Source organism: Ochotona princeps, chromosome 17 (genome assembly GCF_030435755.1).
Source record: "Ochotona princeps isolate mOchPri1 chromosome 17, mOchPri1.hap1, whole genome shotgun sequence".
Lineage (NCBI taxonomy): Eukaryota > Metazoa > Chordata > Mammalia > Lagomorpha > Ochotonidae > Ochotona > Ochotona princeps.
Window position 1 is genome coordinate 3,544,811 of NC_080848.1, and position 26,767 is coordinate 3,571,577.

The 26,767-nt window shown below is 50.4% G+C and overlaps 3 protein-coding genes across 3 annotated transcripts in view; 1 reads left to right on the top strand and 2 right to left on the bottom strand.

Moving 5' to 3' along the window:
- Positions 1-9,114, bottom strand: part of SAP30BP (SAP30 binding protein) — a 36,868-nt gene extending 27,754 nt beyond the window's left edge. The window contains exons 1-3 of the mRNA XM_004592905.4: positions 8,886-9,114; positions 7,858-7,967; positions 5,368-5,415 (exon numbers count right to left, since the gene is read on the bottom strand). Coding sequence (XP_004592962.1) covers positions 5,368-5,415; positions 7,858-7,967; positions 8,886-8,991 — 264 coding nt within the window. The 5' untranslated portion in view covers positions 8,992-9,114. The remainder of the gene's footprint in view (positions 1-5,367; positions 5,416-7,857; positions 7,968-8,885) is intronic.
- An 85-nt stretch (positions 9,115-9,199) lies between these two features.
- The window catches only part of RECQL5 (RecQ like helicase 5), a 34,459-nt gene continuing 16,891 nt past the window's right edge, over positions 9,200-26,767 (top strand). The window contains exons 1-7 of the mRNA XM_004592906.2: positions 9,200-9,644; positions 12,061-12,182; positions 13,785-14,303; positions 14,736-14,838; positions 15,050-15,161; positions 18,131-18,293; positions 22,304-22,383. Coding sequence (XP_004592963.2) covers positions 9,515-9,644; positions 12,061-12,182; positions 13,785-14,303; positions 14,736-14,838; positions 15,050-15,161; positions 18,131-18,293; positions 22,304-22,383 — 1,229 coding nt within the window. The 5' untranslated portion in view covers positions 9,200-9,514. The remainder of the gene's footprint in view (positions 9,645-12,060; positions 12,183-13,784; positions 14,304-14,735; positions 14,839-15,049; positions 15,162-18,130; positions 18,294-22,303; positions 22,384-26,767) is intronic.
- Positions 24,861-26,222, bottom strand: SMIM6 (small integral membrane protein 6). Its single transcript, XM_012929174.2, has 2 exons — positions 26,027-26,222; positions 24,861-25,382 (listed from the first exon to the last, which is right to left on the bottom strand). The coding sequence occupies exon 2, from the start codon at positions 25,365-25,367 to the stop codon at positions 25,206-25,208; it is 162 nt and encodes a 53-aa protein (XP_012784628.2). The 5' UTR covers positions 25,368-25,382; positions 26,027-26,222; the 3' UTR covers positions 24,861-25,205.

Here is a 26,767-nt window from a genome sequence, read left to right on the forward strand (position 1 = left end):
TCCGGGTCTCCCACTCTGGTGCAGATTCCCAAGGCTTTGGGCCGTCCTTGACTGCTTTCCCAGGCCACAAGCAGGGAGCTGGATGAGAAGTGGAGCTGCCGGAATTAGAACCGGTACCCATATGGGATTCTGGTGCGTTCAAGATGAGGACTTTACCTGCTAGGCCACTGCGCTGGGCCCTCAGATGCTATTAAGCCAACAACTTTCTATTGTTTCTTTCTTTTTTTTAAGCTAACAACTTTGACTTAGCAGACTGTATTATGATGTCTGCTTTCAGAGTGAGAGAAACTCAAGGCTAAGGAACTCCCCCCAGCAGCCCTGGAGTTCAAACCCGGATCTGACTCCAGATCTTTGATTTCTCTGCCCTTTGCTGGATCAAGCTGTCTTATTCTGGATATTTAACTGTTGCTACCACAGTTCAAGACCCAGTGAGGGTAACAACTCCACGGACGCTTGCAGAGTAATAAAAAGTAATCAAGCTACTGATATTATCAACACGCAATTACAGTTTGAGAACATTAGTTCTCAAAGTTGGCCTGTGGATTCCTAAGATCAAAACTGCTCTTATGGGGGCAGTATTGTGGCACAGTTAGTTCAAGTCCTGGCTGCTCTGCTTCCCATCCACTTTCCAGCTAATAAACTTGGGGAAGAAGCAGATGATAGCCACTCCTGTTGGAGAGCCAGATGAAGTTCCTGGATCCTGGCTTCAGTCAGGCCTAGCTGTGGCCTTTGGGGACTGGACTGGTGTCTCCTTTCCTTCTCTGTCATTCTGCCTCTCAAATAAATAAATCCTTAAAACAAACAAACAAACAAAAAACAACGAGGGGGCTGACATGGTAGCATGATAAGCTAGTTCTCCTCTTGTAGCACCAGTATTCCACATGGGTGCCGTTCTAGTCCAGCTCCCTGCTTATGCCCTGGGAAAGCAGTGGAGGATCATCTAAGACCTCAGAACTCTGCACACACGTGGGAGTCCTGGAAAGAAGCTCTTGGCTTTGGATCAGCTCAGCTCCAGCCGCTGAGGCCAGTGAGGGTATGAACCAGCAGATGGAAGATTTCTCTCTCTATAAAACCTGCCTTCTGTAAGCAATGATGGGTCAACTGCTGACCTTGTGAACAAACTGAGGCAGGCAACACTGTAGCAGGAGTCACTTTATACTCACCATCATCATCATCATTATTCTTTCTGAAGAGCCAATTTTACTCTTGAGAATGCCCTCTGCATAACAGTACAAATGGCTGGGTTTACTTAATTCTGACACTTGCAGGAGGCATCTGAGGGGAATTAAGCTGCTGCTTCTGGAACAGAGTGTCTAGTTCAAGGCTCAGCTCTACTCTCTACTCCACTTTCTGTGAGTGTGTATACCCTGGGGTGCACTATTTGGGCCCCCACCAGATGGGAGATCTGGGTTAAGTTCCAGGCTCCTGGAGTTGGCCGGTTCAGTCCTGAATTCGGTGGACATGTGGGAAGTAAATGCAAAGAAGATCTCTCTGCTTTTCAAATTAAGCAAACAAATAAAAACTCTGGGCCAATCTGCTGGCACTGAGGGTTAAGCTGCCACGTGCAACACTGGAACCCCACATAACTGCTCTTTCAAGCCCCAGCTGATTCACTTCCAATCCAGCCCCCTGCTAATGCACCTGGGAAAGCAGTGAAAGATGGCCTTGAGTCCCAGTCACGTGAAACCTGCTGTGCTACAAAATGCTGGTCCTATATCAGTCTTAACTTTTCACATAGTAAATATAAAAAGGCAAAATCAGAATGAATGAGGGCCTGGCGGCATGGCCTAGTGGCTAAAGTCCTCACCTTGAACGTGCCAGGATCCCATATGGGCACCGGTTCTAATCCCGGCAGCTCCACTTCCCATCCAGCTCCCTGCTTGTGGCCTGGGAAAGCAGTCGAGGACGGCCCAAAGCCTTGGGACACTGCACCCACGTGGGACATCCGGAAGAGGTTCCAGGTTCCTGGCTTCGGATCTGCGCAGCACTGGCCGTTGCGCTCGGAAGATCTTCCTCTCTGTCTCTCCTCCTCTCTGTCTATCTGACTTTGTAATAAAAATAAATAAATCTTTAAAAAAAAAAAAGTTCCTTGAGATTTCATTTTTAAACTGCATGAAGAAACCAAAGTATTGCAGGCCAACACAGTAGCTTATCAAGCTATTCCTCTGCCCTGCGGTGCGATCCCATATGGACACTGTTTCATGTTCCAGCTACTTCACTTCTTTTTTTTTCTAAGATTTATTTATTTTATTGGAAAGGCAGATGTACAGATAGGAGGAGAGACAGAGAGGAAGATCTTCCATCCAATGATTCACTCTCCAACTGATTGCAAAGGCCGGTGCTGCGCCAATCCAAAGCCAGGAACCTCTTCCGGGTCACCCACGCGGGTGCAGGGTCCCAAGGCTTTGGGCCGTCCTCGACTGCTTTTCCAGGCTACAAGCAGGGAGTTGGATGGGAAGAGGAGCAGCCGGGATAAGAACCGGCGCCCATATGGGATCCCAGCGCATTGGAGGTGAGAACCTTAACTATTACGCTATTGCGCCAGGCCCTACTTCACTTGTTTCAGCGCTCTGCTTATGGCCTGGGAAGGCAGCAGAGGATGGTTGAAGTCCTTGGGCCCTACACCTATTTGGAAGACTGGGGAGAAGCTCCTTGTTCCCAGCTTTGTATGAGCTCAGCTCTGACTGTTACAGCCGCTGGGGAACAAACCAGTGGATGGAAGACCTTGTCTTTCACTGTAAAATCTACCTTTCAAGTAAGTAAATCTTAAATAAATAAAGCAATCAAGCAAAGCATTTGGAAAATAACAAATATCAAAGTAGAGAAGAGACTGCCATCTAGTGGAAGTGACAGTTATGACAGCACCCACTTGGTAACTTGACACAGGAAGGGTCTGGTGGAGCTCCAGCTCTGCTTCGTGTTAATCGCAGGTAACATGTGACTGCTCAGCACTCGGCTCCCTGACACCCACAAGTGAGACAGGATTGAGTTCTAGCTCCCTTTGAGTCTGGTGCAACCCCAGCTTGGAAGGCATCTGGAGGGTGAATTAGTAGACAGGAGATGTCTCAATCTTTAGAAACCTGGGGATCAGTATTGTGGGTGTGTGGCGTGGGTATCCTACAGGAGGGCTCCTTCATATGCCAGGTGCTCCTCCTCCCTGCTGGTATGCCTGGGAAAGCAGCGGGGGATGGCCCAAGTGCTTGGGTCCCTGCATCCATGTGGGAGACCCAGAAGAAATTCCCGACTCCTGGCTTTGGCAAGGCCCAGCTCTAGCCATGGCAGCCATTTTAGAGGTGAACCAGCCAATGTGAAAACCACTTTCGGTTTCTCTGTAACTCTGACTTTCAAGTCAACAAGTAATTCCTCAAAACAAAAGCCAAAAACCTTCACAAATTTAAGGTAGAAATGTTTTAAATAAAAGTTTAGAATGCAAACCAAAAAGGTCTAGTAAATATCAATTAAAACAAAACTTGAATGTATCAGAAAGTTCTGGGTGTGAGTACAGGTTGCTGCCTGCAGGCATTCTGCCACAGTTGCAGGCGGATGTCAGGGCCAGGGCCAACACAGAGGTAGCCAGATGCCCCTCCTGGGGTCATCTCATTACTGAAGAAGGCATGACACCTGTCCGGATGGGGGGCCACAGGCAGCCCTGCACACAGCAGGACATCCACGCTGGGAAAAGCCCTCCACATTCACACTCTAAGAGAACTAAGTTAAATAACACTGAGGGCTCCCCAGTAAGGGGAGAAAAAATCTTATTCTGCTCCAAGACTCAACCCTCAAATGACCGAATGAGGCACAGAAGGCCATCCATCAAGCAACAAGTCTAAAACGACAGGTAGCCCGACCTTAATATGAGATAGGGAAGGCGAGGCATGGGCATGCTCACCATCTTCCCACTGTGCCACGTGTGCACACCTGCTGTTCTTGACTAACTGCTCCCCAGAGCAGTCAATCCTGTGTCGTTCCCACATGGTCTCCCCGTCCCCAGAAGGCACAGCATTGCTGCGGACCTGCTGGCTGAACCACAGCACTTGAGAAGAAGTGACGGGTAAAGGTGTGCACCCTGCTCTCCTGCCAACTTCCCCACGAGGCCCTTGAGCCTTCGGCAAAAGCCACTATGGCACAAACGGCTCCAGCAGAGCCTCCTCCCACCCCCATCGGACCACCCGGTTTGCTTTTATGCGCAGGCTCTGAGGCCTGTCCGTCCAAACTCCTGTAACAGAAGACTGTTCCTGCTGGTCCCTGAGACCACTGCCCCCTGAAACTTGAGCAGAGCTCTGCTGCCCCTGGCCCAGCACTCGGGGCTGCCCACGCCCTCCAGCAGTGAGGCTCCCACCAGTCCACACTCTGTGTGCCTCCCTCAGCAGAGCGGCCCACACTCAGCTTCTAAGGTTCATGTTTTTCTTTGTCCTGCATGCTGATCCAAAACTTTCCTTGTCTGTATCACCCGCAGCCCCTTGGGGGTTTATTTCAATGGCTGCTCACAAGTCCGTCTCACTACAGAACAACTCACCCTGTTTTCTGGGTATACTACTGCTTTAGGTTACAATCAGACAGTATTTCCTTAAATCCTACCAGGTCACCTTGGAGGCGTCAACTTACTTCAAAGCAGTTCTTAATTACGAAACTTGTTCCCTAGTTCCCAAGTCCAGGGTAATGAAATTAGCCTTTCTCTATGAGGAAAAAAAAAATGTGCCATAAAGAACAATTCTTCAAAAGGTCCATTTTTAGTGACAGGAGCACAGGGCAACAGCTCAAGCAACACAAGGCCTTCACTATCACCACAAAGGGCCATCATGGAAAGCACGAGGCTGCATTAGACGAACCATGGCTAATGCTGGCCACGCTGTTTCAGAGAAGACCAATACACAGCTTGCACCAGCGTGGGAGGGCACACCCCTGGGACGGCAAGGGTTAGGCTGAGTTACCCCACAGCTGGCAAGTGGCCCCCCTTTACTCAGGCCCTTTATGGCCCTCCTACAGGTCTCCCAGACCCTCCTAGAAGTCTAAAGAGATCCCCCACATACACAAGGTGGACCTTGTGTCTTCCTGATTCCAGAAGCATCTCCATGTCTGACCCAGTGACCCCACAAAGCCACCACCCAGGGTGTAGAAAGCAAGTGGCTTACTAGACTAAGAACTCTTGGTACAACTTACAAGGTTACAAGGTTGGAAGTGAGACTAATTCAGGACTTCCTCTATTCTGGGTGGGCCCAGGTTCTTTGTCAAGCTGGTTTTACGCCAGAAAAAGGTCCACTTGGCCACACAATGTTAGTGGAAAAGATCTTGACCAGATATGGGAGCTCTCAAGTTTAAGCTCCTTTTTTTGCCTCCAGCCACCCCACCACAGGCGACACCAAATACCTTCGGGTCATCAGCCTCAGGTTTCTCAGTCTCTGACTCGTCATCTTCCTACAAGACAAAGAATTTAAAGGGTTAAGCTTGAAGAGGTGGGCCTGAGAAACCTCACATGCACCGCTAAGGGCGGAAGCAAACAGCCCCTGCACCCAGTGAGGGTCATCCCACCAAGAGTCCCTCCCCTACCACACAACCCAGAACTGGAGAAAAGAGAGGGGGCAAAAGGAGGTGTTCAGGGGAGCAAAACCAAACAAGACCAGCAGCTCAGAGTCAACAGTTGGTCTAGTGGTGTCACAGTCCACATTAATGAAAACACCGGAGTTAAGTCACATACATAAACATGGAGCAAGATTACAACATACTCAGAAGAGCAAGACCAGGTCACAGGATCAAATAGGCAGTGTCTCCACGGAAATACCAATCACTGAAGACCAGGCATATGCTGTTGCCACTGCTCCTGCCTTTCACATGCACAAATGCATCAGACCTGGACCTGCCACAACATCCTTCCACAGCAAAGTACTGTGACTCACACACTACTACGTCCTGGCACCTCAACTCAGCAGCATTTGCAGTAACAGGCATACAGCGGCCCCAAGCCACTGGTTCAAGCGAGGCAGGCGGGACTGCTGGACAATACTCAGCCCGTCCTGGGACCCAGCTGAGCAGGCTCTGTCTGACGTCCACAGGACTGTCACTGACTCCTCTACCTATCCCCTCCTTAGCTGGATGAGGCCTTCCTAACATACAGCACCACACAGGTAAGGCAGCATTGTGAGCCCATCCCTCACCAACCCTGTGAAGTCAAACAGCAGAGGCTGGACCAGCTCCCCTGTCAGCTAGATCCACGTCACCTCCACTTCCCAACACTGCCAACAGACAGCAGCCTTTGACCAAATGCTTAGGAAAGCTGGTTTCTTTCAAAACTTACTTTCAACAAAGCAACACTTTAACCCAGTCATACAGGAACCCTGCTGTTACTACAAGCACCACCTGCATGATCTGAGCACCTGCGATGTTTAAGTGTCCTGGAAGCGCCAGAGTCAAAGATTTTAAGTGCAATCTTCATCGCCTCCTTAAAATGAAATCAATTGCAACTGTGCCAAATAAGGTGGAGCTCAGCTAAACTCGATCACATGTCAGAACATGTACACTAGGATTTGATGAAAGGATTTCAGTAAAATATAAAAGCTTCAAACATAATGAAAATCCTAAGCAAAGCAATTACTGAAAAATTTCAAAAACATAAATTACACAAATACATCAAAGCAGGGAGTTATGGATATGAAGCCAATGTGTACGTACTTGAAAAAAAGTCACAAACGAAAACCTGCAAAGCTTTTTTGAACGACTTTGGTCAACTCTGAATTATTTGCAATAATGAGAGGGGCTGGAGGCATGCTCCCAAAGGAGCATAAAATACGAAACACACTTCCTGTTCAAACTGAAAGCATTTTAATACTAACATTTATACATAAACATGTAACATCTTCTGACAAAAAGTATATAGTAAATGTTTCAATGAAAACTGTTACGAAGTAGCCAAATGCAGTATCCAAATTCAATTTCGTACATCTCTGTGCTAAGCACCAGACTAAATTTACTTGCTTTTCCTCCATACATGTAAGTTTCGGCACCTGCTGTGCAGGTAAATGCGTATCTATTGTTTTTACTGTTACTGAAGACACAAGTTCCCCTATCTAGCATTTATTAAACTTCTGGCAATATCTGTAACCAAGAGTCAAGGACAAGGGCTGGTATGGTGGTGCAGCAAGCTAAGCTGCCATCTGTAGCAGCAGCGTTCAAGTCCCAGCTGCTCTACTTCCCAACCAGCTCCCTGCTAATGTGCCTGGGAAAGCAGTGGAAGATGGCCCAGGTGCTTGGGCATCCGGACCCATATGGAGACCTGAATGAGGCTCCTGGCTTCGGCCTGGCTCACTCCTAGCCATTGTGGCCATTCTGGGGAGTGAACCAGCAGATGGAAGAGTTTCCTAACTCTGATTTTCAAACAAATAATTAAATAAATTTTTAAAAACAAACAAACCACAGGGCACCCTGGCAAAAAGTGCCAAGCAAAATGTTAAGAAAGTAGATGAAAACATAGTCACTTTTCTTCCTTACCTTCACGCAAACTGAAAGACTTAAATGAGCCCCAACCAGGATTAAAAATAATACAGAGTTGATTTCAGTTGAAAGTGATACACCAATTAGGGTGGAGGCAGACTACATTGTGTAGACAGAAAAAGCCAACATAAAACAGCCATTGATAGCTGGGTGAAATAGCCCACAGCTTTTCCTGTACGTTTCAATTAACGTTAATGCAAAAATGATTCAGATGAAGCAAATTTAACTTTCAAACAGAACTACTGATGGCCAACCCAGCTTCTTCAACTGACATCAAACAAGAGGGGAGGGGGACAAGCGGGCCCTCAAAGCGGGACACTGCGGCTGCTTCACAAAGTTCCGAGCAGCCCGCGGGTTGGGAGCCAGACCTACCGACGGCTTGCTATTCTCATCCTCCTCTTCTTCGTAGCCATCTTCATCTCCTCCTAGGCGAGAAAAGTCGTCCTCCCCATAGGCGTCAGACACCAATCCACCTTTCTCCTCTGCAGCAGGGGGCGAGGGGGGGGACACAGGTGAGAAAACGTGAGACAGCCTTCCAGGGACTTCCAGCATCGTCCTGGAACCAGGAACCTAAATCTCACCTGCGTGACCCTAGGCCCAGAGTCTGCCAGTTCAGTGGATGAAATCATGTTACAGAGAATAACACTGAGTTCCAGATGGTTCCTAAGGCTTTTATTCTACATGAAGCCCAGGGAAGCGTCCCTTTCCCTATGGATCACTTCGTTGAGCTACTTCACACCTTCCCACTCCCACAGGGGCACCTGCAGCTTGTCTTTCCCCACACCATACAGCCTGTCTTGGCCCCTTCATCTTCTACCCTCAGCACAGCACCTCTGGCATGGACACACCAAGCGGGTGCTGATCACACCCGACGAGCAACAAAATCCTTTCCTACTTAGGAAAAACTAATTAAAACCAGATTTTTTTTTTTAAAGAAGGTGCGTCTCATCGGAAATCCACCAGAGAAAATGAGTGTTACTCTCAAACTCTCCAGGCCGCTTTTCAACACGACTTATAATTCATAATTAACGGTTACTCATTTTGACAGGACACAAGCTTTCTAACCCTCCGCGTCCGTTCTACTCATCGCTCTCCCCCTACAAATATCAAGCCCGTAGGAAATAGGCGAGGATTCGGCCGCTGTGGACAGCGCGTCCCTTTGTCCATCTCCTGCCCAGCAGCACCAAGCTCAATACAGGGGCTTCCCGTCTCAGTATAAACCACAATAACGGGCAGGAGAACGGCGTCTCCTTGTTGCCAAGTCTCCGATGCTCTGACTCACCCGGGATCCCCGCCACGTTTCGGGGGGCTCCGGGGGTCCTCGACTTGGGGTCCTCCTGCCCCGCTGAGCCGGGGAGCAGCATCCCGGACCAACACCCAGGTTCCCGCTCGGGACTCACCGGCCGCGCTGCCCACCGCTTCGACTCCGGCTTCGCCATCAGACTCGGGTTCAGAGTCTTCCGCGTAAACTGCCAGAGACGAGAGAACATTCTTCTTCCCCGCCATCTTCTTCCCACGGCCGCCCCCCACACAGTGTGGCTCACTCCTATGACTCAAAGCTGCCGACTTCCGTAAGAAAAGGCCATTTCTTCCGGATAACAGAAGGATGCGCCAAGCTGAAAGCCAATCACAACGAAGTGCTCCTGACCCGCCCGCTCAAACCTAACACGTCATCATGGTGCGACGAAGGGATTATTCCCCCCCCCCCCCCCCCCAGTAGGATGTGTGGCGACTCCGACTGTCAGAAGTTGAGGGTTCTCGCCGTAGAACCCGACTCGGAAGAGCCAGCCACGCCTGGGCCGCCCCCCGCCGGCCGTGTCCCACTCCGGACGTTTGGGAGACCCCTGTGATCTGACTGACGGCGTCAGAGCGGGGGGATGCCCAGGCATGGCTTGAGGCCCTGCACCGGCAGCGTTAAACCTGAAAATCCTACTTGAGTGCCACAGAGCAGGTTTCTCCTGAGAGGAGGGTGCTTGCGGCAGCCGGTCACCGACTGGGCCTTCGTTTGTGGCCGCCGCTTCTCGCCACGATGAGCACCCGTCTGCCGTCCGTCCCTTCAGACCCTGAGCGGCGAGTCCGGAGCACGTTGAAGAAGGTCTTTGGGTTTGACTCTTTTAAGACACCTTTGCAGGAGAGAGCGACCATGGCTGTGGTGAAAGGTAACGCTCTCCAAATCGCTGCCTTGTCGGTTTTCCGCCAACTGGTGCCCGTAACGGATGCCGGCGCCTCAGGTGGACTATTAGCGTGCAACGCCACCGCGCCCGCCCCACTCCTGACCGCCCCGGCTCCCGACCCTTCATACTGCCCAACCCTTGACGCCACACCTGCTTCCAGAAACTTCTGGACTTGTCACGCGAAGCTTGACAACTAGAGCATAGAATCACCCCGCTAGCGTTCCTTAAATGTCATATCAGAGCTACCTACAATTTTGTCTTTGAAAACAGTTTCTAGAATTTTTTTAAATTAGTTTGTGAGGCTGAGACATCTCCCATTTGTTAGTTCACCTTCCCTCAGTGTGTGGGCCAGGCTGAAGCCAGGGATCGGGACCTGATCACTGGGAACCAGGGAACCAAATACTTGAGTTGCCTCCCACGGTGCCTGTTGGCAGAAAACTTTAATTGGGAGCAAAGTTAGTGCTTGAAACCCAGCACTGTGACAGGGAAAGCAAACGTGCTGACACCTTAACCACCAAGCCAAGTGGGATGGGCTGAGGGCAGTAGTACCCTCATCCGTCATTCAACTTCTGAAGGTCAAGTGCCCTGTGTCACAGATGGGGAAGGAAGGAGCTGAACTATTTTTAAAATATATTTATTTTTATTGGAAAAGCAGACTGAAAGAGAGGAGGAGAGAGAAATACCTCGCATCCCCTGGTTCACTCCCCAAATGGCTGCAACAGCCAGAACTGAGCCAATCCGCAGCCAGGAAGCAGGAGCTTCTCCTGGATCTCCCATGCAGGTGCAGGATCCTAAGACTTTGGGCCGTCCTCCACTGCTCTTTTAGGCTACAAGTAGAGAGCTGGATAGGAAATAGAAGAGTCAGAATATGAACTGGTGCCCCTGTGGGATGCCAGTGGTTATAGGTAGAGAATCAGCCAATTAAGCTATCACGCCCAACTCAAGAGCCAAAGTGTCGTAAATTTGAGATGTGACAGTTGGGGTTTGTCAAGAGGGAAATAGCACTGTAATACTGACACATTTATACATGAAAGGCCTCAAAGTGAGCTCCTTTATCGACACGTGTGTCTAGCAGGGTTCTGTTTCATGGCTGTTTAATTTGAGCATCCATACCCCAGCAGATTTAGACAGTTTTTAAAAGATTTTTTATTTTTATTGGAAAGTCAGATATATAGAGAGGAGGAAAGTCAGAGAGTAAGATCTTCCATCCATTGATTCACTCCCCAAGAGACAGCAATGGCCAGAGCTGCACCAATCCGAAGCCAGGAGCCGGGAGCCTCTTCTGGGTCTCCCACACGGGTGCAGGGTCCCAAGTGTTTGGGCCATCCTTGACTGCTTTCCCAGGCCACAAGAGCTGGATGGGAAGCAGGGCTGACGTGATTAGAACTAGATCCCATATGGGATCCTGGTGTGTGCAAGACGAGAACTTTAGCCGCTAAGCTATTGCGCCAGGCCCAGATTTAGACATTTTTTTTTTAAAAAACACCTTTCTTTTGAACTAACAGCTCAGGTTTTTTTTTTTTTAAAGATTTATTTATTTTATTACAAAGTCAGATATACAGAGAGGAGGAGAGACAGAGAGGAAGATCTTCCGTCCGATGATTCACTCCCCAAGTGAGCCACAACGGGCCGATGCGCTCCGATCCAATGCCAGGAACCTGGAACCTCTTCCAGGTCTCCCACGCGGGTGCAGGGTTCCAATGCATTGGGCTGTCCTCGACTGCTTTCCCAGGCCACAGGCAGGGAGCTGGATGGGAAGTGGAGCTGCCGGGATTAGAACCGGCGCCCATATGGGATCCCGGGGTGTTCAAGGCGAGGACTTTAGCCACTAGGCCATGCCGCCGGGCCCTAGACATTTTTTTAAAAAAGATTTATTTATTATTGGAAAGAGAGAATTACAGAGAAGGAGAGACAGAAATGATCTTTTGTATACTTTGTATACTGATTCATTCCCCAAGTGGCTGCAACAACTGCAGATGGGCCAGTTTGGAGCCAGGAGCTTCTTCCAGGGCTCCCACCTGACTTTGGGCCTCCTTTACTGCTTTCCCAGGCCACAAGCAGAGAGCTGGATGGGAAGTGAGGCAGTCAGGACACAAACCGGCACTGGCACCCATGTGGGATCCCGGTGAATGCAAGGTGAGGATTTAGCCACTAGGCCGTGGTACCAGGCCCAGACTCAGACTTCTTAAAGCCTTGTTCCTGTGGCCTTTACCACAAGTGGTCTGTGCACACCTCCCGGTCTCCCTGGACCCATGTCTTTGCTCCATAGGTAGGATGGGACAAGGATTGAATGTAACTGAGCCAGTTCATTCATATGTTAGAATGTCTGCCAAGTGTTTTTGCTGTATTTCCATTTAAGATTTTTCCAGAAGCATTGAGATATCTTCTGGTGTCTTTGCAGGTGACAAAGATGTGTTTGTGTGCATGCCCACAGGGGCAGGAAAATCCCTCTGCTATCAGCTGCCTGCCCTGTTGGCCAAAGGCATCACTGTTGTAGTCTCTCCTCTCATTGCTTTGATTCAGGTGAGGCTTGGAGCAACACAGACACCAGCCCAGGAGGGTTCACGAAGGTTCCAGATGGCTGGAAATTTCACTTCTGCTTTCTTTAGTCTTCTGCCGCTTACCCTCTCTGATTTGCCTATCTTGTTTTCTATATTGGGTTTCTGAATCACCCAGATGTGGAGGGCTCCACGGATGGCGGTTCATGCAGCTTCAGTGTGGTGATGGCTGGGGTCCCCACCATCCTATGTTGCTTTTTTGGTACTGTGTCTGTGCACACACATGCTCACGTGAACACTCAGCTGCACCCCAGGTTGAGTTAGGAGACAGATGGCTACGTTGACTTGAAGTCCAGGTGCCTTGCTTTATTTTGATGAGGGCACAAATGCATGAAAAAGAAAAAAGAAAAGATGAACTAACAGTTGGGATTGTACTTAAGACCTCAGATGGGCTGACAGAATTGGAATTGGAGGAGGGTAGCCATGTGGATGAGAGCCACCTGCCAGGAAGAAGTCGAGGGATGGGGAGTGGCAGTAATACTTGGTGGATGTTGGTGCCTAGTATTTGTGTTAATTGCTTTAAATACGTATTTTTTATCTTTGAGATCTGAAGTTTCATTTCATTCCTCTTAGAATCCTGCTGAGTAGTTAACTATTCTATAGCAGAAAGTGGCGGAGTCTCAGAGTTTAAGGAATAGCCGAAGGGAGCTGGCACTGTGGCACAGCCCTGTGGGTTAAGTCATTGCTTGGCACACTGGTGTACCATGTTGGAGCACCAGCTTGAGTCCCAGCTGCGCTGCTTCCAACTCAGCTCCCTGCTCATGTGCCTGGGAAAACAATGGATGATGGCTAAAGTCCAGGGGACCCTGCCACCCATGAGCAAGGCCAGGATGGAATTCCCAGCTCTCAGCTTTTTCCTGGCCCAGCTGTGGTCATTGGAGCAGTCTGGGGAGTGAGCCAATGGATGGAAGATCTCTCTTCCTGTCTCTGTTCTGCCTTCTGCCTTTCAAATAAACATAAAATCTTTCTTCTTGTTGTTATTAAATATTATTTTTTATTGGAAAGGCACATATACAGAGAGGAGGAAAGACAGAGAGGAAGATCTTCTATCTGCTGCTTCACTCCCCAAGTGACTGCAATGGGCTGTGCTGAGCCATTCCAAAGCCAGGAGCTAGGAGCTTCTTCCGGGTCTCCTACGGGGGTGCAGGGTCCCAAGGCCTTGGGCCATCCTCCACTGTCTTCCCAGGCCACAGGCAGGGAGCTGGATGAGAAGTGGAGCTGCTGGAAATAGAATAGGCACCAATATGGGATCCTGGTGCGTGCAAGGTGAGGACCTCAGCCACTAGGCTACTGTGCCGAGCCCTAAACATAAAATCTTAAAAAGAAATGAGGAAGGCAGCATTCAGAAAGCAGGTGGCCGTGAACGGAGCCAGGGTTAAATCCAGATCTGTCTGACGGCAGAGACTGCCTGACAGCCAGGTCACCTCCTTGCTGTGCAAAGAGAAGACATGAAAGACAGGGAGGGCAGCAATGTTCCTGCCTGGGAGGTGCCCCAGGGAGTCGCTGTGACATTTGCCACCAAGTCCTGAGAACCGATTTGGCTTTCCTCTCTTCTGTCTACCCTTAGGACCAAGTGGACCACCTGCGGGCCCTGAAGATTCGAGTGAGTTCCCTGAACTCGAAGCTCTCAGCACAGGAGAGGAAGGAGCTGCTCTCTGACCTGGCGCGGGAGAAGCCACAGACCAAGCTTCTGTACATCACCCCGGAGATGGCAGCTTCTGCCTCCTTCCAGCCCACCTTGAACTCTCTCGTGTCACGCAACCTGCTGTCTTACTTGGTGGTGGACGAAGCTCATTGTGTTTCCCAGTGGGGACACGACTTCCGTCCTGACTACCTGCGGCTGGGGGCCTTACACACTCGCCTAGAACACACCCCATGTGTGGCCCTGACCGCAACAGCCACCCCACAGGTCCAAGATGATGTGTTTACAGCCCTGCACCTGAAGCAGCCGGTTGCCACCTTCAGGACTCCCTGCTTCCGGGCTAACCTCTTCTATGATGTGCAGTTTAAGGAACTGATTTCTGATCCCTATGGAAACCTGAGGGATTTCTGCCTCAAGGCTCTTGGACAGAAGACTGTTAAAGGGGTGAGGAACTCAAGTGGGGCCAGGGCGCTGTCTGCCACACCGTACAGGGGTGAGGAACTGAAGCGGGGCCAGGGTACTGTCTATAGTCACATACAGGGGTGCGGAACTAAGGTGGTGCCGGGCGCTGTCTGTGGCACTGAATTGGATGTTAGTATTCTAAAGCCTTAGCTTTTTTTTCCCCCTAGTTCCCTTAGCTAGGCTTTTTAAAGCTTGTGCACAGAGAGAGTTGTCTTGTTGGGTTCTTGGCATGGTCCTCCTTGCTAGGGTTTCTTGCTTCGGGATCCTTCTGTGGATGGCAGGCCGCTGTTACTTGCGAAGCCACCCAAGGGTCGCTGGGAGGAGACAGAGGAGTTAAGTACATTGGGCTCTGAGCTGGTTTGAATGTCTTTGGGCTGAACGTGCTACCCTTTCCACGCTCTGCTCCCCATTCAGACGTGCGGCTGCGGCATTGTCTACTGTCGGACCAGGGAGGCCTGTGAACAGCTGGCCATAGAGCTCAGTTGCCGGGGTGTGAACGCCAAGGCTTACCATGCAGGTAAAGAGCCCATGGGCCCCCTCATCTCTCAGAGGCTTCTCGTGGGGCAAAGGGGGCTATATCGTTCCTTACACAGCCTGGACGATTGGGTCGTCCATTATCTGCTTAAGCTACCCAGGCAGAGTTAAAGGGATTCACTGGCAACTGTTAAAAGGCATCCTAGTCACGAATGAGGTTGAATGTGGTTAATTCCTTTCCCCTCCTTTTCCAGGGCTGAAGGCATCTGATCGAACGTTGGTACAGAATGAGTGGATGGAGGAGAAGGTGCCTGTCATTGTTGCAACCGTCAGTTTCGGGATGGGAGTGGACAAAGCCAATGTCAGGTGAGCTCTGGTTCTTACCTTACCTTCCTAGCTGGGCCTGGCGTGGGGTGGGCTGCTAGTCTGTCCCAAAGGACCAAATCCAAGTGCTCCTTGTCAGGCCGGAGGAAGGAGGCACCCAGAAAGAGTTCCTCCCTGACACACAGTCTGAAGGCTAACAGTGCTGTGTGGCCTGCTCCCAGGGGACCGTGTAGCACCATTCTGCTGTCCTCAAGGAAAGGGGCAGCTCACAGACTACTGAGCTGGTCCACGTACAGAGCCCTGCTCACTGCCCTGCTGGCAGGTGCAGCTCTGGAGGGGGTAGAGTCACGTGACTGTTCTGTTTCCTGTGGCAAGGCAGAGACCTTCACACTCACTGCCCTTGCTTATTAGGATCTGATGAGATGCTAGAGGAGTTGGGGTGCATCCCAGCCTGCTAACCCCACCCCGACACTCCGGGAAGTCTTTTGCCTCTGGCCATGGTCCTACCTTTGGGAAATACCTTGTGCTACAAGCTGTGGCCTTCTGCTCTAGTGAACACCAACAACACTGCCTTGCAAATTTTTTTGTGTTTTAATATTTATCTATTTTTATTGCAAATTCAGATCTTCAGAGAGAAGGAGAGAAAGAAAGAGATAAAGATCTTCCATCCACTGGTTCACTGTCCTAGTGACCCACAATGGCTGCAGCTGAGCTGATCCAAAACCAGGAGCCAGGAACTTCTTCCAGGTCCCCCATGCGAGAGCAAGGTCCCAGCTTTGGGCCATCCTCTACTGCTTTTCCAGGCCACAAACAAGGATTTGGAAGGGAAGTGGAGCAGCCAGGGTATGAACCAGTGCCTGTATGCCAGTGAGGACTTCAGCCACTAGGCTTACCGCACTGGGCACACTTTGGCATGCATGGTCTTGTCGAGGCTCACCGTGACCCTGAGCTGGTCATGATGTGAAGTGTTTATCATTCTACATCTCAAAGGACACAGACTTCTCTACCAAATTTTTTTTTTAAAGATTTATTATTATTATTGGAAAGCCGGATATACAGAGAGGAGGAGAGACAGAGAGGAAGATCTTCCATCTGATGTTTCACTCCCCAGGTGAACCGCAACGGGCCGGTGCGCACCAATCCGAAGCCAGGAACCAGGAACCTCCTCCAGGTCTCCCACGCGGGTGCAGGGTCCCAAAGCTTTGGGCCATCCTCGACTGCTTTCCCAGGCCACAAGCAGGGAGCTGGATGGGAAGTGGAGCTGCCGGGATTAGAACCGGCGCCCATATGGGATCCTGGGGCGTTCAAGGCAAGGACTTTAGCTGCTAGGCCACGCCTCCGGGCTCTACCAACTTTTGCACTGGGTCTAACTGCAGTGTCTTGGGAGGAAGTAGCTTGGAAGTTAGGCTCCTACCATGGTTGCGGTCCTAGCTCTACTGTCCATCGCTGTGTAACCTTGACCAAAATTTCTTAACTGAATCTCAAGTACATTTTAAAATGGGCCACCTCACATAATGGTGATTGTAGGCAGTAAATGAGAGTAGTGTGTATGTTGATTCATAGTGGGTTCTTCATCAGTATCATCCCATAGCCTCTTTAAAGAAGCTATGGAGGGGCCTGGCGGCGTGGCCTAGCCTAGTGACTAAAGTCCTCGCCTTGAACGCACCGGGATCCCATATGGGCGCCGGTTCTAATCCCGGCAGCTCCACTTCCCATCCAGCTCCCTGCTTGTGGCCTGGGAAAGCAGTTGAGGACGGCCCAATGCATTGGGACCCTGCACCCGCGTGGGAGACCTGGAAGAGGTTCCTGGATCCTGGCTTCGGATCGGCACGCACCGGCTGTTGCGGCTCACTTGTGGAGTGAATCATTGGACGGAAGATTTTCCTCTCTGTCTCTCCTCTCTGTAAATCTGACTTTGTAATAAAAATAAATAAATCTTCAAAAAAAAAGCAGCAGCAGCTGTGGAGGACTGACAGCTGTGTAGTTCCTCGGTGATGGGACCCAGTGTTGTTTCTTGAAGTCAGCATTTCTCTGGATTGCTCACCTGTGCTGGGGCGAGTGCTTGGACGACTCCTGCGGCCTCTAGGCTGAGCTGTGCCTTGGCAGAGTAACTGCTGCTGGGCGCCAGGGCCGCAGCCTTCTTACCTGAGTTCTGTGTGTCTGTCATTCTTTGTATGCTGCTGTAACAAAATACCGTGGATTCAGTATTTTATGAAGGAAAGAGGTCTGCTTGGCTTACAAGCCGGAGGATTGCAAAGTCCACCTAATGCGGTGCTGGTGGCATAAGCTTAGGGCCCCCACTGGCTGTGTTAGAACCACGTGGTGAAGAAGGGAGGTGACCACATGCAGTTGGAGCTAAGCACGATGATCAGAACTGGCTCTGTTGGGCCTGGCGCGGTGGCCTGGTGACTAAAGTCCTCGCCTTGCTCACGTAGGGATCGCATATGAGCGCCAGTTCTAATCCTGGCAGCCCCATTTCACATTCAGCTCTCTGGAAAAGCAATTGAGGACAGCCCAAGGCCTTGGGACCTTACACCTATGTGGGAGACCCAGAAGAGGCTCTGGGCTCCTGGCTTCGGATCGGCACAGCTCCAGCTGTTGCAGCTACTTGGGGAGTGGATCAATGGATGGAAGATCTTTTTCTCTGACTTTCCTCCTCTATATATCTGACTTTCCAGTAAAAATAAAAAATAAATCTTAAAAAAAAAAAAACAAAAACTCACTCTGTCAAGAACTAACCTGACCCTGTGAGAACTACATTGTTCCAGAGGGCGGTAACATGACCTCTACACCCTCTGCTTAGCTTCTTAAATCTACTGCCTGACAAAGTTGTGGCACTAAGGACCAAGCTTCCAGCAGGTGCCCCTGTGGGGATACGTACAAACTATTTCAAGCTGTAACATTTCAAGCCAGTTTTCTGACTTCCTTGTTCCTGGTACCTGTGGAATAAGCCCTGCCCCGTGACCATGTGCCACCGCATCTCACGCTGCTTGGCCTTTTGGGCCCTACAGGTTTGTCGCCCACTGGAATATTGCCAAGTCCATGGCTGGTTACTACCAGGAGTCGGGCCGTGCCGGCAGGGACGGGAAGCCTTCTTGGTGTCGTCTCTATTACTCTAGGAGTGACAGGGACCAGGTCAGCTTCCTGATCAGAAACGAAATAGCAAAGCTCCAGGTAAGTCCTGAAGTCTTCCCCTCTGAACTCACTACTCTTCAGTTTGTGCAGCTTGTTCCAGTCCAGAGCAGGCTTCTGTAAGCTGGCAGGTGTGCCAGGCCTGGAGGGTTAGCAAGAGGGAATTGGTGTGTGGGGAGATAGCAGACAGCCAAATAGATTAGACTTTTCTCTTTATAAGCATTTGGTTAAGTGGCCTATCCAATCAAAATAAATAAATATTTTTAAAAAGATTTTGCAAGCAGAAATTATAATGAAATATACTTGGCTAAATCCAAATTAAAAATTTCTTTATAATGAGAGACACTGTACACAAAGTGAAAATGAAAATGAGCCCTAAGGGGGAAGATTTTGGAAGTGTATGTGCTTGACCGACTATATGGAGAACTATAGGTGCAGAAGGCGGCGGCAAAGTATCGTTTAGTGACAGGTGTGATGAGGCCTTCTGCACAGGAGGAAGCCAGAGCACCCACCATGAGGGGGAAGAGATGCTGCATCGCACTTAGGAGTCGGGGGTACATGTAGATGGGAAGTTAGCGCCTTGTGCCCTTAGATCGGTGGAATGCTGAATGTCTTTGTAGTTGCCACTCCTAAAGAATGTGGGGATGGGTCATGTGAGTGCTAAATGCTCACCTTGCAAGCGCATTTCTAGATGAACAAGTTATCATGTGTACAAAATGCATATATCTGAGGATGGACAGATATTTGCTGTCATATTAAACACTGAAATCTAGCTCTTCTGTAGGTTGACAAGGAAGTTGTTCTAGTTGAAAATGGAGTGATCCAGAGATAATCCGTTCCCCCTCCTGGAGCGAGCATAATGTTGTGGACAAACAAACAAAAAAACCCATAATGTTGTGGGCAAAAAAAAAAAGTTATAAAAAATATAAATTCCCAAAGACAAGGAGGATGAGAGAGAAACTAACGATAGGTCAAACTGTCAATGAGTGTCAGCCTAGAGCGCCCCAAGGCCCCGACAGAAATGTGCTGGAGCTCATGAGAAAACCTGATGGCGTTGCCAGATAAAAGATTTTATTAAAACCAAAATTTGGAGCTGGCATTATGGATTAAGCCATCCCCGGCAATGTCAACATCCTATATTGCAGTACCAGTTCAAGTCCTAGCTGATTTTAATATGCAGCTAAAGAACCACTGATTTAATTAAACTAACATGTCATTGAAAGAAAGCAAACTCTAAACAGCTGCCCTCACAAGTAAAATGAATGACTAATAAAGTTCAAGCTGGATCCCAAAAGGACTTCTTTTTTAAAGGTGTATCTGTTTATTTGAAAGGCAAAGTGAGAGAGAGAGCTTTCACCCCTGGATTCGCTTTCCAAATGGCCCCAGTGGCCAGGGCTAAGTCAGACCAGAGCCAGGAGCTTCTTCTGGGTCTCCCTGTAGCTGGCAGGGGCCCCGGCACTGAGGACAGCAGGTGAAACCACCTGTGCCACCTGCAAGGCAGCAGTTCGAGTTCTAGCTGCGCAACTTCGAGCCAGATCCCTGCCAATGTGCCTGAGAAAGCAGCAGAGGGACTAAAAAAGTTAATCATAGAATTAATTTTTAAAAATGTTTTATTTTTATTTTATATTTTACAGTAAAGTCAGACATACAGAGAGGAGGAGAGACAGAGAGAAAGATCCCCTGGCCAATGATTCACTCCCCAAGTGACCGCAACAGCCGGTGCTGTGCCAATCCAAAGCCAGGAGCCAGGAGCCTCCTCCAGGTCTCCCACGCAGGTGCAGGGTCCCAAGGCCTTGAGCCGTCCTGCACTGCTTTCCCAGGCCACAAGCAGGGAGCGGGGCTGCCAGGACCGGAACCGGCGCCCATATGGGACCCCGGGGGGTGCAAGGCGAGGCCTTCAGCCGCCAGGCCACCTCGCCGGGCCCTATCATATATTATGAGCCTGGTGCAGTAGCTCCTGGCTTTGACATGGCCTACCATTGGCTGTTTTGGCCATTTTTTAGAGTGAAATAGGGAGAGAAGATTAGTCAGTCTTTTTTTCTCTCTTTCCAATAAATAAATAAACAAACATTTTTAAAGGAAAAAAGTAGAACCTGACATCTTTAGCTTCTATGGAAATGCATCATTTAGTTTGTGACACCTTCAAGTTTAAATAATTGCAAAAAACCAAAGGCACTGTTTCAAAGGAAACAAAGTTGCCCAAGATAGGAAGTGTAATTCTGACAAGTTAAAATGTCATTTTGTGGTTTAGCTGTAAACATTGTTAACATTGTCACAGAAGGAAAGTGTTGATTTCATAAGAAATTACACTATGAGTAAATTAGGAGATTAAAATTAGAGGTGGTGTGTCTTGAGTGGGAGAGATGAGGCACCTTCCAAAAGCAGGAAACTCTATGGATGTCTCAATTATCACTGTCTATTTTCTTTACCTCTATTTTTTTTAATTTACATTTTTTAAAGAAAAATTTGGCAAGTACACATGGACATAAAGCTAGCAATATGTAATTTTGCCACTCGGGCAGACCTGCTATGGCTGCTTTGGTGCAGATGTATAGGTTTGGGCACAAGTACCCTCCTCCTGCATGTGTCTGCTGTTGAGCTTGATCGTTGTGTCCTCTTCAGTCTGCCTCAAGCCGTTGCAGGGACATCAGAAGCTGCAGGTCCCTCAGTGGTCGGGGCTCTGATGTGGGGTCAAGATTGGATACACTGTTTCTTGTTTTTTAAGGTTTATTTACTTGTTTATTCAAGATTTATTTTTGTTTGACAGGCAAAGTTTTTTTTTTTAAAGATTTATTTTTATTACAAAGTCAGATATACAGAGAGGAGGAGAGACAGAGAGGAAGATCTTCTGTCCGATGATTCACTCCCCAAGTGAGCCGCAACAGCTGGTGCTGCGCCAGTCAGAAGCCAGGATCCAGGAACCTCTTCCAGGTCTCCCACATGGGTGCAGGGTCCCAATGCATTGGGCCGTCCTTGACTGCTCTCCCAGGCCACAGGCAGGGAGCTGGATGAGAAGTGGAGCTGCCGGGATTAGAACCGGCGCCCATATGGGATCCCGGTGCGTTCAAGGCGAGGACTTTGGCCGCTAGGCCATGCCGCCGGGCCCGACAGGCAAAGTTAAAGAGAGACAGATCCACTGGCTCACTCCCCAGATGGCTGCAATGGCTGGAGCTGAACTGATCCAAAGTCAGGAGCCAGGAGCTTTCTCCGGGTCTCACACGTGGGTTCAGGATTCCAAAGTGTTGGGTGGTTCTCAACTGCTTTCCCAGGCCATAGCAAGGAACAATGGGGAAGCTCTGACATGAACTGGTGCCCATACAGGATGCAGACCACAGGCAGAGATTTAACCTACCATGTTATGGCACTAACCCTAAGATGTATTTATTTATTTTTTTGAAATGCAGAGAGAGATCTTCCATGCTTGGATTCACGCCCTAAACGACTTCATTGGGCAAGGCTGGGCCAGGCTGCAGCGAAGAGTCTGCAGCTTCTCTTGGTCTCCCACATGAGTGGCAGGGCCCCCAAGTGCTTGGTTTATCTTCTGCTGCTTTCCCAGGCATACTAGCTGGAATGGAAGCGGAGCAGCTGGAACATGCTGGGGTTTATAGTGTTTTATAAGTGACTTTTAAAATTTTTTCTTTATTTGTATTAGAGAGGCAGACTTACAAAAAGAAGCAGAGGCAGAAATAGAAATCTTCCATCTTCTGGTTCACTCCTCAAATGGCCAGAGTGGCCAGAGCTGAACTGATCCAAAGCCAGGAGCCAGGAGCTTTATCCAGGTCTCCCGTGTGGGTGCAGGGTCCCAAGGCTTTGGGCCGTCCTCTACCGCTTTCCCAGGCAACAAGCAGGGAGCTGCATGGAAAGTGGAGCACCCATGACATGAACTGGTGCCCATGTGAGATCCTGGCTTGTTAAGGCAAGGTATAGCCACTTAACCGTCACACCAGCCCTTCTAAGTGACTTTCTGTTGTTTCACACCTCCTCCCTCATTACTTTTGCTGCTACAGATTAGTACATTTCTGGTCTGACTAAATGGATGTGTTTTTCTCCAGGAGAAGAGAGGGCACAAAGCATCTGACAAAGCCACTCTCTTGGCCTTTGACGCCCTGGTGACCTTCTGTGAAGAACTGGGGTGAGTGAGTTTTGTGCAGGGAAGCCATTTCCTCCCTCAGCATCAGTTGGCCAGTCCATCTAAGGCAGCCTTGGGATACTCCAGGGGCTCTTAGCTGTGAAGGTCATGGAGGCCTAGCCCCTCCTTCTTCCCTTTTGGAGACCCTAGAAACTCTGGCAGTGGAAGGATTTGTTCAGCATCCATCCCTCCACTGTCCTCCCTTCTGGGATGGGTGGCCCCACGGGGACCCGGTTCTGAGTAATGTGGCCAGTTCTGAGCCATTGGCAGTGTGATCATCATGTGCCAATGAGCTGGGACTTCTGGCTTCTCTTGAGTATTGTCCCCACTTCGCCAGAGCGCAAGTAACAGGAGACCCATCTTAACTGGGGGTGTGTGTGTGAGTGTGTGAGTGTGATGTGCTTTGAGAGAAATCAGCGCCCTGATGGAACACCAGCCTGTGCACAGGGAACCCATGTAGCTGCTCTGTCTGTGTCTGCCAGGGGCCAGGGCCGTGGAGAGAGCTGGTGACTGCTGAGTGAGGCAGGCCTAGCTGGGTGTGCATGGCTGGGAGAGCCCATGGATGGCTGATCAGGTGGATTCTGTATGCTTTGTTCTGAGGAGCTGTTTGACTCATCACCCTGTCACAGAAGGGTCCTGTGAGGGATTATGCAGGTGTGATTGCATCAGACTGAGGAACCAACTACGCCCTGGAGAGACCACCGTCACAAAGCTCTTGGCACGTGAAGCCACTAAATCCAGGCCCTTGGTTTTGAGCGGAGTGCTCATTCCCTCTTGGTTCTTGCAAGACTAGGGTTTTGCAGCTTGATGCTGATAAGTCTTAGTGCTCGTGTCTAGCGTAGGTTTCAGTCAGTCTTCCAGAAACCAGGGGGACCCTTTTTGACACCTTGTTTGACTCTTTCATCTTTGCTAGTGATGTGCTGGCTGCTAGACTCAAGCTGTTTCTAGCTGAAGACAGACATCTCTCATTTGGCCTCTGTAGTGAGACCATCCCCAGTAAAGCAGTGGGCTCTGGAGCCTGAGCCACCCTCGCCCACAGCCCCAGCTCCAGGGCCCTTCTTGGCACTAAAAGCTGCTGCTGCTGCTTATGCTGGGCCCTAATTTCTGGTGAGGACTGAAAGAATCTAGCATTCTTGCTCATTGGCGGAGTCCCCTCTGCTGGCAGAAGCCCCACTGGTTCATGTCTGGGGCCGTGTCTGAGCTCTGGACACACTCTGGGGGTTAATTCTGCCATAATAACCTCAGGCTGTCAAACAAGGGGACAGTGCCTCCCAGGGTCCTCTGCCTTTATTTGTGCTGATTTCAGGGAGCTAAGACTTCATTTCATTGGTGAGCTGTTGGGGTGTGTGGTGGTCCAGCATCAGTGCCCCAGGATGCCCAGGTGCCCCTGTGTTCACTTCTTCCCACTGTGTCTCAGTTTCTTGGAAGGGTGGTGGACCCAGGACTCAAAACAGGAATACAGTCTGCCGGCGCATCTGTATGGCCACTGCACTTTGCATGGATGTGTTTGTAACTGCGTAAACAGTGGGTAACAGAGAAAAAGCTCCTCTCTTTGCAAATATTTGTGCTTTTTCTAAGAATAGTTCTGGTTTGAGGCTGAGGCTGAAGTTGGAGTCACTGTTCATGTCCGTGATCCCCGCGGGTGGCCACCTGGCCATGAGGGACCAATCTTGGCAGAGGTGGGTCCGTTTCTACAAAGGAAGCTGTTGAGTCTGGGGTGTGTGGGGATGAGGCTGGGACCCACAGAGGAGCTGACTTGGGGTCAGTACAGAGCGAGGCAAGGGTGCGGCAGCCAGCGGTTTTTCCCTCTCTCCTCTGCATGTAGCTACTTTTACTGTGTAACGGCAATGAAAAAGGTGTTTGTTTATTCATGACCCAGCTTTCTATCTTTGAATGTTGCAGGGAGCAGTTATTAGGTGGGTAGTAACCTAGGGCCCAGGGCCTGGGCACTTGGAAAAACAGCGTTGTCTCTGGCCCTGAGTTGAATTGGTTCCTGGGAATCTCTGGGCCAGGGGAGCCCAGCCAGACATCTGAGGTGCTTGGGTTAGCACGGGGGCTGGACATGTCTCAGACTATCTCTTCTGAGGCATGGACTTCCCACTAAACATGCTTTGAGGAAAGGGTGCCTGGTGTTTGGAGAGTAAAAGTAGCAGGTGGTCCTGTCCTGGTCTGGAGGATTAGGGAAGATCTCCTGAGAGGGTGAACAGTGAGATTTAAAGAAGAGGAAGCAACTAAGTGGGCCGAGGGGTGAGTTGATATGAGGGAGATAGTGGCCTGTGCTAAGGCCCTGTGGTCAGAGAACACGGAAAATTCAGAAACTGAAAGCCATGCTGATGTTAAGAACGCAGGGGCCAGGGCGGAACAGCTGGCAAGACAGTGGGACCAGGCCACACAGGGACATGCAGACCAAGGGAGACCTTGCTACAGATGCATGCTCTCGTGGCTACATCCAGGTAGAAAAAGAAAAACTCACCAGTTAGCAAATCTGGAAGGGAATTTTTACTTCATCTGGTTGCTTTGGTGTCCTTCCGGTCAAGGATTTGCCCATTGTTGGCTGACCCCTGAGCCTCCTGGAGGAGCTGCTGGTCATGGCTTCTGTCCCCTGAGGCCACAGAGAAACCCTCCACCGATTCTCACAGGGACCTGGGGGCAGCAGGAGGGGGGCCCAAGTGGGTCTCAGAACAGCCTCTCCATCCTGCTAGTTGGACCAACCCCTATGTCTGATGCGCTGTTTGGGCTCTTTCCTGATGGGAGAAGAAGATCCAGGGCCTTGATCCTGGGCCCGAGGAGACGGCAGAGGCCCCCTGCCCATGTGGGTGAGCGGGTCAGTCTTCTTCATACTGGGTCTTCTCCATCGGCGGAAGTAAGCCGAACACAACCGCAAATAAGATGAGAAACAGCACTGTGGTGATGAACAAACCAATCACCACGAGACCCCCTTGGTCCCAGGGGTTCTGCCAGAACTCGTCATTCCACAGTTCCTTCATATGATCCAATGCAGCCTGGAGAGGGTGATGGAGACCCTGAGCCCAGGAAGCCCCCCAGGCCCCGGCCCAGGCACTGCTGTCTGGATGTTGCCGTCCCTCAGTTCAGCCTTGGCCTGGAGCACAGTGAAGGGTGTGGGCCCAGGGGAGGGAGGTGGAGACCCTGAGTTCGGGGAGCCCCATCAGGCCCCAACCTGGGTGCCGCCGTCCACTCCCCCAGCTCAGCTTCAGCCGTGAACACAGTGAGGGGTGCAGACCCCAGGGTGGGTGAATCTTTGGACTCAGTGTCTCTAGCAGGAAACATGGGAGTTCCCTGCTCTATGGAAGCAGAGTGAGGGGGCCCAGTGGGACCCTGGATCCTTCCCAGAGGCTGCCTCTGGGGGTTCCCCTATCTTTTGACCTGAATAGCTCCAGGATGAGCTAGAACATTCCCTCTTAGCCTGGAGCCCTACTCAGCTAGAACAAAAGCCCCTCTGGAGGTCCTCCCTCTGCTGTTCCTGTCCCTGTCTGGGAGCCCTTCTGAGAAGTCAGTGTAGGAACCGAGCGGCCCCAGCAGAGACTTCTGTCAGCATCCATGGAGGCAGCTGAGAACAGCAGCACCTCGGCTCCTGGATGGGAGCAGAAAAATGGGAACAAGTCCAGGAGAAGATGGGGCTCCTTACCTGATGGTGTGTGGTCAGCTGTCCTGGTTGTACAAGGATGATCTCTGGGCCTTATGCTTCTTCAGGGACTGTGCTCTGGAGCAGCCTCTGGGTAGCTGGGCTGCCTCTGGACTCAAAGAAGCAACTGCTGAGGGGAAGAAGCCGGGCAGCACTGACCAGGCACATAAAGGTGGGCTAGGGCCAGTTGTCTAGCAACCACAGCTCCCTTTGCGCCTTCCATGTCTGCCCCTCAGCTGTGTTCTAGAGCCCTTTTGTGATGTCATTTGGGGCACTCAAAGCCAGATGTGTTAAGGAGCCTCCCCAAGAGAAGTTTGTAGGGGAGTGGGGAGAATTGACTGGCCTAGGGCCTGTGCCCCAGGCCACCCATCACCTTACCTGCACACAGCTGGGTCTTTGCTTGCCTTTCTAGAATAGAAGACCTGCCCTGGGCAGAGCTGCCCAAAGCCCTGGAGCCCTGGGCCTTCTGTTCTGTATGTCAGGTGAATTATTAACTGCAGTCCCGGCTGGCACCTCCTGGAACTGACTCCTGGGTTCCTGTGCTTATCTCGGTGGAACCTGGCTTCCCCTGGCCGCCCTTGTTGGCTGCTACATAGTGGCCTGTTTGCTGTGGGGCTGCTTCCTGCCCGCAGGGCCACAGAGAAGCTGGATGGAGCGAAGAAAACCTGTGCTCTGTGCTTGAAACCAGTGGCCACTGTTGGCTCCCCTGAAAGCTGGGCTTCCAGGGCCTGCCATGTCAGGGAC